This window comes from Staurois parvus, unplaced genomic scaffold (genome assembly GCF_062004578.1).
Source record: "Staurois parvus isolate SC_StPar_1 unplaced genomic scaffold, SC_StPar_1.0 ptg000438l, whole genome shotgun sequence".
NCBI classification, from domain to species: Eukaryota; Metazoa; Chordata; class Amphibia; order Anura; family Ranidae; genus Staurois; species Staurois parvus.
In genome coordinates this window covers 737,849-750,139 of record NW_028318234.1, presented here as the reverse complement: position 1 = coordinate 750,139, position 12,291 = coordinate 737,849, and the positions used below count along the sequence as shown (strand labels likewise).

The following is a 12,291-nucleotide window of genomic DNA, read 5'->3' as shown; positions in this document are numbered from 1 at the left end:
TTTCACAACTAGCATGTTGATACCCCCTTTTCCAATGTAGCCCTTACAATCTCCTGTTGCAGTATATACATATGAAAAGGGATGTTACAATACTACATGTTTTGTAACGCAACACCCAGTTTTTTTAATGGCCACCAATCATTGTGACACTTGGTCCACAGAAAACTGTCCCTACCATGGGCTAGTTGGTTGTGTGTGCCTCCCAAACCAAATTCCATGGTCTTTCCTGTGCTGTAGACAAGGCCATGGATGGTTGTATGGCATAAGATTAGGTCATGCTTGTTCTGTGTTGTAAAATAAAAAGTGCCTCCAGCAGAAAAGTCAAGTGTGAAGCATTATTGTCAGCTAAGGAAATTGTTCTTATTTCTTTTTTAATATGAATGGATGTTTTGTTTTATATTTCACTTGGTTAAATATGGAAATACATTTTTTTAATGAGGCCTTTTTTAATGAAGCCTGTAACGTGGACAGAAATGTCAGTTATTCTGCCATTTCTGATTAACAAGGTACAAGGTCTGGCTGAGCTGCAAAGAGCAGGAACTCATCAACTTTGTTCTGTATGGAGATAATCCTCTTATTGTCATGCTCTGAGTACATGGAAATGCATACTCAATCCCTGTGTTTATTTAGAACATTTGCAATGTTTTTAATTGGGCTCACTATAAGATGCATCAATTCTAAGAACATTTTTGTTTAGAACAAACTTATTGCCTATGCTGTGAAAAGTGCCTTGTTCTCTAGAGAGCAATTAGCTATATAAACAAGTCAAATAGATCTGACATTATCCACTTATCCATTGCGATGAAACATAACTGTGGTCTGAAACCAAAACGAGATATCTCCCCAGTCACTTTTTAATTGTACTGGGTCTTCTGCGTGTTTAGCATGTATAAACATTTTGATATGAAAAAATGACAATCATAATACTCCTATGAGATTATTTAAAGATGACCTGTCATACGACTTCACAATAAATGTAAATCAATAGGGAACATGTCAGCATTAACAAATCACTTGTTTCTTGCCATAGATTAAAAAAAGACACTGCTTCAGGGCTTCCAGATGAGATGTGTAGCCTACACAAAGATCACATGGCCCCTGGCTACTTGGAGCACTGTGGGTGTTTTTCAACAATAGAGGATGCAGACAGTTAATTGCTTTCAGTTAGAATGGCCCTGTCCTGTAGACTTGCAGTAAGGTTCAGAAAATATCATATGTACAAAAAATGCCATATAATAGGCAGTGCAGAAAGCAGTAGTCTAAACCAACCATCTTCCAGTTTATGGAGACCAGATCACTTATCACTAATGACCTCTGGTTGCAATGGATTACTGTACTTTGGACATCATCACTGTTCTTTACACTGTCTTGGTAAATAATAATACAAGTAGAGGGATAATGTCAGTACTTCAATGTCATTGCAGTTAACCTAAAAACAGTACAGTTGGTATATTAAAACTGGAATAAAATATTCCACATTGTCAAACTCATTAAAGTATACCCTCACCTTGTAAAACAACCCATTAAGTTTAAAATAGAAATGAAAGGTAAAACATTTGTGTATACATATACAAAATGGGAAAAACAAGGTATTTATAATGTTTTTATAAGTGATTACATACCCTCTGTTCTTAGCTGCATAGAAGCTGGGGAGGAAAAACAGCAGTACACTGAGCTTCCCAGTGAATAAAAGGATAAAAGGAAAAGCAGCAATAAAATATGGAGAAGTAAATCTACAGATCTTTGCAGATTTATCAGTGGAAACACTGACAAGAAGAAGAATATTGAAATCATTGTTGGGACAGATGAGAAAGCAGAATGTTCGATGTCCGGAAGACTTGAGAGACTTTTGTGAGAGACTTGCACTACAGAAAATAGTTATCCCAGGTTGGTAAGAGGGGGTAATGGAGATGTGGGGAATAGAAAAGGAGGGATGGCAGGCAGCCCCAAGTGGGAAAAAACATTAGAGATTTCCTTTTTTTTTCTCTTCCTCTTGCCCCCCTACATCCTCCCCTTGTCCCCCCCCCCCATGCGGGGGTGGGGGTTGGAGAGAGGAATTCTTTTTTCTCTCTTCGCTGTCTCCCTTAGAAAGGCGGGACATGGGAAGCTGGACAGATATCTGGAAACGCAACCAAGGTATTGGGAACGCAGATTGGAGAGGCATATGTTGTCAGAGCCCCACCCTATGGCTGAATCGATGGTAGGTCAGAGCCCCACCCTATGGCTGAATCGATGGTGGGACTAGGACCACAAATGATTCGTAGACAAAATAAAAGCCTGGGGGGGTTGGGGAAGGCTATGGGAGGGGTGGTTGGGGTGAAGGGTGGGGAATGGATAGGTGGGTAGGGGTTAGCTCTGTGTTCCTCGTGAAAGATGCTGGCACTCTACTCAGGAAGAACTCTAGTGGAGGAATTGAAATATGTATGGGAAATGGAGGACGTTAATTTTGCAACCTATAATGTCAAGGGGTTGAACAACCCAGGGAAAAGGCATAAGAATCTCAGAGAATTACAACAACGATCTATTGCATTGGCATTTTTACAGGAAACTCATTTACTGCAGGAAACAAATGTGAAGCTATACTCTTGGTACTATCCAACCTGGTTTTATGCAGACTCACCGATTAAGCATGCAAAAGGAGTGGCAATTGGTATAGCTAAAAATTTAAGGTTTAAGTTGGAAGAAAAGGTGGAGGACCCTGAGGAGGGCTCCCTGTTCTTAAGAGAGAAATTACAGGAAATAGAATGTACATTGGCAAATATTTACTGCCCCAATAGAAATTCCGTGGTTTATTTGAAACATATTCTGAGAAAACTCCTGGATTTTAAAAAAGGCAAACTAATTGTGGCAGGAGACTTTAATTTTTGCATGGATCCTCAGACTGATATGACGTCACTTGTGCAGAGAGAGGGAAGTAAATCTCTGAAATCCATACGAAGAATGTTGTTTCAATGTCAACTTGTAGATATTTGGAGAAACAAATATCCTAAAGACAGGGATTATACGTTCTACTCTCCGGCACATGAGACATACTCGAGGTTAGATTACATAATGTTGGACCATAGACTTTTGGAGTCCCTGGTTAAAGTAAATATAGAAGTTATAACAATATTGGATCATGCACCTGTCACAATTAAGTTATTATGGGGAAGAGAGCAAAATAAGTTAAACACGTGGAAATTAAATGAGACACTCCTTCAGGATCATGAAACGGAACGGAGAATAAAAAAAGATATAGAACAATACTTAGAAAGAAATTAGACTGAAGGAGTTTCAATGGCAACAGTGTGGGAAGCCCATAAGGCTTATATCATGGGAGTCTTGATAGCGATTGGGGTAAAGAAAAAAAAGGAAAGAAAAGAGACAATTAATACACTTTTTAGGGATCTATATGAATTAGAACAGCTTCATAAAAAGAGAATAACAAAAGAGATTCAGCAGAGTATAATAAATAAACGAGAGGAACTATGTAATCTAACGGAGGAAGAAATAAGGAGAGCATTTAACATGATGGCAAGTGAGATATATCATTGGGGGGGGATAGACCAGGGAAATATTTAAAGAGAGCACAGAGAAAAAAGAAATCAAGGAATTATATTGAGAAAATTAGAGATGATAATGGAGAACTGGTTTATTCAACCAGATATATTGCTAAAGTATTTAAAAAATACTACAGTAAATTATATAATGTCACCCCCCAACGGCCCATAGGAGAAGAGGGAGAAAACATTTTAAAAAGACTGATATATTTAAAAGAGGCGGGATTGCCGAAGTTAAGAGAAGAACAGTTAATATGCCTAGAGAAATCGATAACGCAAGAGGAAATCCAGGTGGCGTTGAAGGGTACAACAGCAGGGAAAAGTCCGGGACCTGATGGGTATAGTGATATATTATAAAAAATTTAAAGATCAATTAATACCTAAGTTCTGGTTATATATGAATGCATTGGGAGAAGGGATAGAAATGAGGGAGGAATCTCTGCAAGCTCATATTACAATCATACAGAAAGAGGGAAAAGATGGAACTCTATGTTCCTGTTACAGACCTATATCACTGTTAAACACAGCCACTAAACTACAGTGGGGCAAAAAAGTATTTAGTCAGCCACCAATTGTGCAAGTTCTCCCACTTAAAAAGATGAGAGAGGCCTGTAATTGGCATCATAGGTAGACCTCAACTATGAGAGACAAAATGAGAAAACAAAATCCAGACAATCACATTGGCTGATTTGGAAAGAATTTATTTGAAAATTATGGTGGAAAATAGGTATTTGGTCAATATCAAAAGTTCATCTCAATACTTTGTTATATATCCTTTGTTGGCAATGACAGAGGTCAAATGTTTCCTGTAAGTCTTCACAAGGTTGGCACACACTGTTTCTGGTATTTTGGCCCATTCCTCCATGCAGATCTCCTCTAGAGCAGTGATGTTTTGGGGCTGTCACTGGGCAACACGGACTTTCAACTCCCTCCAAAGGTTTTCTATAGGGTTGAGATCTGGAGACTGGCTAGGCCACTCCAGGACCTTGAAATGCTTCTTACGAAGCCACTCCGTTGCCCAGGCAGTATGTTTGGAATCATTGTCATGTTGGAAGAACCAGCCACGTTTCATCTTCAATGCCCTTGCTGATGGAAGGAGGTTTGCACTTAAAATCTCACGATACATGGCCCCATTCATTCTGTCCTGTACATGGATCAGTCGTCCTGGTCCCTTTGCGGAGAAACAGCCCCAAAGCATGATGTTGCCACATGCTTCACAGTAGGTATGGTGTTCTTTGGATGAAACTCAGCATTCTCTCTCCTCCAAACACGACGAGTTGTGTTTCTACCAAACAGTTCTATTTTGGTTTCATCTGACCATATGACATTCTCCCAATCCTCTTCTGGATCATCCAAATGCTCTCTAGCAAACTTCAGATGGGCCTGGACATGTACTGGCTTAAGCAGGGGGACACGTCTGGCACTGCAGGATCTGAGTCCCTGGCGGCATAGTGTGTTACTGATGGTAGCCTTTGTTACGTTGGTCCCAGCTCTCTGCAGGTCATTCACTAGGTCCCCCCGTGTGGTCCTGGGATTTTTGCTCACCGTTCTTGTGATAATTTTGACCCTACGGGGTGAGATCTTGCGTGGAGCCCCAGATCGAGGGAGATTATCAGTGGTCTTGTATGTCTTACATTTTCTAATTATTGCTCCCACAGTTGATTTGTTCACACCAAGCTGCTTGCCTATTGCAGATTCAGTCTCCCCAGCCTGGTGCAGGTCTACAATTTTGTTTCTGGTGTCCTTCGACAGCTCTTTGGTCTTCACCATAGTGGAGTTTTGATTGTGACTGTTTGTGGTTGTGGACAGGTGTCTTTTATACTGATAACAAGTTCAAACAGGTTCCATTGATACAGGTAATGAGTGCAGGACAGAGGAGCCTCTTAAAGAAGAAGGTACAGGTCTGTGAGAGCCAGAAATCTTGCTTGTTTGTAGGTGACCAAATACTTATTTTCCACCATAATTTGCAAATAAATTTTTTCCAAATCAGCCAATGTGATTGTCTGGATTTTTTTTCTCATTTTGTCTCTCATAGTTGAGGTCTACCTATGCCAATTACAGGCCTCTCTCATATTTTTAAGTGGGAGAGCTTGCACAATTGGTGGCTGACTAAATACTTTTTTGCCCCACTGTATATGCAAATGTTCTGGCAAATAGGTTGAAAGACCTAATGCCGGAATGGATTCATATGGATCAGGTGGGTTTTGTTACTGGGAGGGAGGAAAGGGACAATGAACCGAGATCACTGCTTTTGATACAAAGAAGTAAGAGAGAGAAAGCTACTGTACTGCTCTTGTCAGTGGATGCAGAGAAGGCTTTTGATAAGCTGGACTGGGGGTTCAAGTTAGACACGCTGGAAGTTTTTGGGATAGGTCCCAAAATAAGAGAATGGATAAGGAAGTTATACTGTATAGTCAACCCTCTACTTCAGTGAAGGTTAACGGAGCGTTATCTGAATTTTTTAAAATGTATAATGGGACAAGGCAGGGATGTCCATTGTCACCTTTACTGTTTGCATTATCTTTAGAATTTCTCTTAGCAACGATAAGGAATAGCATAGCCATAAAAAGGATCCAGATAGGAGAGACAGAGCACAACATAGCAGCGTTTGCTGATGACATACTATTCTATGTGGTAAACCCCAAGTTGACATTGCCCAACTTAATGAAAAGAATGAAAGGTTATGGAGAACTGTCAAACTTAAAAATTAATCCAACCAAAACTGAGATGTTACACGTTAATGTTCCAAAAACTGAGAAGAAAGAGAATTTCCCTTTTTATGGAAGGAAAGAGAATTAAAATACCCGGGAATAAACCTAACCGCGTCCTTAAAGAACCTATATAAAACAAATTATATCCCATTAATAAATGGGATCAAGGAGGAATTAAGGAAACTAGTAGTAGGATTCCTATCTTGGATAAGACAAATAAATTTGATAAAAATTATAATTGTTCCAAACATTCTGTATAAATTCCACGTTACCTATACAGCTTCCAGGAATGTATTTTAAAATAATAAAAAAATGCTAACCAGGTATATTTGGGTGAATAAAAAAATGAGAACAATTTATGAAAGTGTATACAGTGTTCAGCGAGCGCTAAAACAAAAGCAGCTATTGCACTTAAAAGGAAAAACCATATGCCTTTAAGAAAATCAATAAATAAGGTAATAGTGCAGCGCTGCACTATTACCTTATTGAGAATAAATTATGAAGTGCTATGAAGAGATAAGGAAAATGGGGGTTTAGGTGTACCAGATTTTAAGAGATATTATTATTCAGTATTATTATCACATATTTTTGAATGGACATATCATGCATGTGGGAAAAGTTGTGTAAACATAGAAAATATACTAAGTGAGACACAATTGAGTAGGATGGTGTGGTTGCCACCTCAATATTGTAGGCTAGCAGAAAGCATGAGCACTTACACACGAACTGTATTAAAAACTTGGGATATAGTTCACAAACAAATGGCATGGGAATCTAACTCCATGTTGATGTGATGGTGGCTACAGATTTCTTCCACCTGGGAATGAAAACATTTCGGGTAATTGGATAAGAAAGGGAGATTAAGTTAAAGGATATAATCAATGGGGAAGAAATCTGTTCCTTCCAGGAGCTGAAAAACAAGAAAGAGCTGTTTACTAGATTAAATGAGTGGGCTTTGTTGCAAAGCTCCCTAGGCCTCTAAGGACAAAAGTTGATATGAACCCATTTGAACAATTACTTAGCACACATAGAGACGGGAAGCATGGGACTTCCCCAATTTATAAAATCTTTACCAGAATTATAAAAGTCACTGCCCCTTTGTATAAGGAGAAATGGGAAAGGGAATTGGGAATATCATTAGCCGAGCAATAGAAAGAAAAATGTTTTAGATTAGTGCATGGGGCTGTAGATATGAAGGTGGTGGAAATGAACTATAAATGTTTAGCACATATGCAATATGGAGATAAATCACTTATGTGTTGGCAGGGATGTGAGATTAAGGGCACAATGGCACATATTTGGTGGGAGTGTCCAAAAATTCAGGAATATTGGGGGGGGGGGGGAAATAATTCACAAAATTCAGGAGATAATTGGGTTAGAATTCCGAAAGACCCAGGGGTATGCCTATTCCACAGAACTGAGCTTTCCAGTGGAAAATTTGGTGTTATTCTATTTTATAACCACAGCAAAAGGACTGATACCCATTTCTGGAAGGAAGAAGAGGTACCAAAATAAAAGATTGGATAGGAAGGGTGGATTATATGTATAGAATGGAGGAACTTTATCAAATGGAAGAAGATAAAATGGAGAGATTCTGAGAAAGGTGGGAAAAAATGGGATGAGTTTAAGAGATCAAGTAAATATGATGAAATGAGAGAAATAGAGGAAAAGGAGACAAGAGGACCTGTATAATTAAAAGTAGAAAGTAAGATAGGAAGAGGACGAAGGGAATCCTGAGGACACCCAGGAAGGTTGAGGAACAGGAAGCTAAGGGAAAAGAAAGTGGAGTGGGAGTAAGGGGGAGGGATGGGGGGGTGGGCTTTTTGGGGGGAAGTTTAAATAGGGGAATGTAATTTTTATTTTTATGTTGAAATGTAATGATGCAACAATTTATTTTTGCTGTTTGAAATATAGACAGGATACTTTTTCATGCAAGTACATGGTACAGCAGGCGCATAACATGAATATGAAATGTTGGGTTTGCATACTCTTTAAAATATCTTGGAATTGCCTTAGTTAGGGCCTTCATTGATTTTCTGTCCATCTCAAGAGGAGACAATCTGGCAATAGTGGCATTATTCAGAAGACCTTTGTTGTGCCTTATAGTATATGTGGGTTCCCATTTCATCCAGCATTGGTACTTTTGTTTAGCATCTGAAACCAAGCAAAACTAACCTGAATCTACTGTCACCTGACCCACTCTGGTGGTGGTGACCTGTGATCACAAGTTGCTCTCCTATGCTCAGCCCACTGGTCAACCCATCTTCATACTTGAAGGCTTCAGGACCCTACGAGGACGCTAGTGAGAACCTGGTAATGGATTCTTCTTAAAGCCAATAGGCAGCATCCATGTCACCAATGCAATCTGGGCATTGGAGCGTTAGGTGAGTAATTGGGGCCTTTAATTACAATTTTTAAAATTAAATATATGGATTAGGTACAGGTGGGTGGAGTGGGAAAATGGTATTTTTTTCCTCCCTAGGGATCAGCGATAAGGTCATAAACAGTCTTAGTGACCAATAGAATAGGGAAGAATGGGGTGCTGGAGGGAGAGGAAAAGCTTGACTTTTATCGAAAAAGTAAAGATTTACATAGAAATTCAGCTGCCAGTATCAATGTGTTTGATGTTAAGTTTTCACTCATAACTTATGGTTCTGCATTTTTTTCATGATATGTTTGAACTGCCCAGTTTTTTATCATAGGAATTTCATATTACAGTACATAATATATTTTAAAACATATACAGTATCTACATCAAAGACTATTTAATAACCAGTCCCACTTCAGAACATAAAGTATCCTTGGTGCTGGAATGTGGAGGAAAAATTGTGTTATGTTCACTGATAGTCCGTAGAAGTATCTGCGCAGAGGTGATCTTTACTATTGTTGGTTCTACAAAAGAATTATTCTAATCAGCCTGAGTGGGCCTATGTGAAAAGGATTAGTAATGATGAAAAAGTTATTCAATTATGGGATTCTCAGAAGACTAAGAAGATAAGAATAGTACTACATTTTACTAGTGTCATTTTTCAAGGAAGTGTGTAGAACAGCTTCCTATGTAGCCTTTCAGGCAGATAAGAACATCATTCTGATAGAAGGTCAGTCTCAGGAACATTCATTTAAAGCTTCTGATTTTGTCTCTATACCTCCACATTTATTTTTGTGCGATCAACTAAGTTTACACCAAGCCAGGCCTCAACAAAACCTGCTCAGTTCTCCATTTCTGTCCATTCTTCTATAAGGAGCCAAAGATGACAACGGTGGTCTCTTGAACAGTTCCCATCTGAGCTTCCTTGGAAGCTCAGGGCTGGCAAGGAATCTGCCCAGGTGTAGGAGCTGGTAATACACCAAGGATACACCAGGTCCAGATACAAGTAAAGTCAAGTTAAGGACCGGGGTTGGTAACAAATGAGCAGCAAAGTACCAAATCATAATTAGAATCAAGGTCGGGAACAAGTAGACATCATCAGGTCAGCCAAAGCCAGGTCAGTAACAAAAGTCACAAGTTCAGGATTAGAGTTCATGGGTCACAGGGATACAGCTGAAAGATCATTCAGCACTGCCCATAGGTAGCCCTCAGTTGTACTGTAAATTGCCCATTTGATGCCAATGTTCCTAAGAGACTTGAACCCATATTGCAGGGGGTTACTGCCCCATTAGTGTGTCCTGCCTTTCTGGGTGTTTAGTCTCCTATCTTTTATGGGCCTTAAGTGTTGGATGGGATTCCCAAAGGACTAAACCTGCAACCACTGTAGAAAGTGATGGAAAATCCAAAATGTTATCATTGTCCTATGTCAGCTCCCTAAGATAGTAATTGCATTCACTTTGGAATTCATGTCTATTTCCTGTTGCATCTCCAGGAAAAAAAAGTGAAGGTATATCTTCCTAGTGAGATACAGGCAGTAAAAAAATAACCTGAAGAGGGTTTTAACCCTTCCCTACTCTATCCAAAAGTTAAGAAAAAAGTTTTGGCCACACAAGCAAGAAACATATCGGCTTCTTTCACTACATTTGCAAAGAAAGGAAGTGTTGATTAATTGGTTGGTTGGTTATATAAAGTTTACTAACTTGCATTTTGGATTATTGCACAGTTATTCTTTATTTACATGTATTTATTTCAGGAGTACAAGAACAAGATTGAATTACTAACGAATGACATGCGAGACAAAGAGGAAGAGTTCAAGGCACAAATGGAGAATAAGTGTTGTGAGGTGGAGGCCAAATGTAGGTTTCACAGCATTTAGCAGATGTGTATTGAAAGTATAACTCCAAGCAGATATAGGCAGACTTTAATTTGGAGGACAACTCCACTTTCACTCTCAAAAAATGATATGACACATACAATTCACTCTGCAGCCATCTATGGTTTCTAAAACTGCCAAAAAAGTTCTAACACTATGTTGCTCTCATGACAAAATTGCCACTCTCCCCACCTGCTCCTACTCACCCTCTCTTCATTCCCCCCTCTTCTCCATTACGGACTCTCTCCCTGCCCCCATGTGTAAGCGGAGGGAAAACACCAGGAATTTCACTGGGAAAGAAGAGAAGTGAGTCATATTCTCCCCAATACCTAGAAATACCAAATATGTCACTTTGCTGCTGGAAGCTAATCAAGCGATAATGGAGCAAAGGAAAGGTAAGTACATAAAGCTGAGTAGAGCAGCAGTTAAGTAATTATTGCTATTTCCTCATAGGCAACATGCAAGTTCATGTAAAGTGTGTATTTTATCTTAAGTTTCTGACGTGTTTAACTGCATGAAAATAGGAATGTAGTAACTAACCCTCAATGACTTTCCCCCATCACCTTCAACTCTGTTAAACTCCTTAAAGTATGTGAAAAACCAAACATTTTGTTTGCTAAAGCACTAACATAAACACCAAAGTTACCAATTGCCCCAGGTCCTGTGAGACAATCCCGGGGGATTTGGGATACTATCCTATGGTGCGCATGACACAGGACACTCAGCCCACACCAGTGCAGAGTGGCAGTGTGGTGCTGGGTAGTCAGACACTCTCTGTCTTTCAGTAACCGGCTCTGAAAGAACGGCGTATTGTAAGGTCAAACAATCTCAGGCCAACAGTGGAATTCCTGGCCCAAAGTGCTGAGATTAGGGGCAGTGGTGCGGGAGCGTGTGATCAGGTAAGCAAAGCCATTGACCTCCAATAGGGGGGTTATTATTACTACCACTGACCTCCTATAAAATGGGAGTGTGTTAATTATCAGTGCCACTGATCACCAATGAAAGTCAGAAGGGGGTTAATATGGCTGCCATTGACCACCGAGGATGTGGGTTATATATCCCTGTCAATGACCACCAATGAAAGGGCAGTTAATTATCACTACTGTTCTGTCTTGGCATCGGTTGTACTTGTGGCGAGATTCGTTTAGACCCAGTCTGTCAGAATGTGTGCAGCAAGTTGAATGATCGCCTTAACAGATAGTTTACTCAATGAATAACAACTTCAGAGGTATTTTCCAATGCTTCTTTATGCTTCAAGGTAACAAAGGTATGAACATAAAAGGTGTTTTCATAGGTAAATTTCCAGTGATGTCACATAGCCTCCTCACTCTACAGCATCTTGATAACTACTAAACAAAATGAGTTACAACAGGAAATGGAGAGTGGAAGCAACCAACTAGTCAGAAACAGCAGGGGTGTGTGGATGATACCAAATAACATTATAACATAACATGTAAATAACAACAGCTAAACAGTAAAGCTGCGTGGCAGCACACTCCCCGTCTGGTATCGAGAGATACCACTACACAAATATTTTCTTCCTTTTAAAATACTATTAACATTGCATACAGTAAAATACTATCTAACCTTCTCAATTCTGCAAGTTAGCTATATTGGAGGTCTTAAGTGACTCCCTCACATAACACTGAATCAGAATTACTAGAAGCAGGCATAATTAGGACAATCTCAGTAACTGGTCTGAGGAAGGTTTTTGAGTCTCCGTCCTTAACGATCCTAACTTCCACACTTCGGACTCTTCCATCATCACTGGCAATGGCTTTTGTAATAAGTCCAACTGGC

General features: G+C 39.5%; 1 protein-coding gene across 1 annotated transcript in view; it reads left to right on the top strand.

Moving 5' to 3' along the window:
• CCDC152 (coiled-coil domain containing 152) overlaps window positions 1-12,291 on the top strand; it is a 99,069-nt gene that overhangs the window by 33,194 nt on the left and 53,584 nt on the right. The window contains exon 5 of the mRNA XM_089687790.1: window positions 10,372-10,474. Coding sequence (XP_089543916.1) covers window positions 10,372-10,474 — 103 coding nt within the window. The remainder of the gene's footprint in view (window positions 1-10,371; window positions 10,475-12,291) is intronic.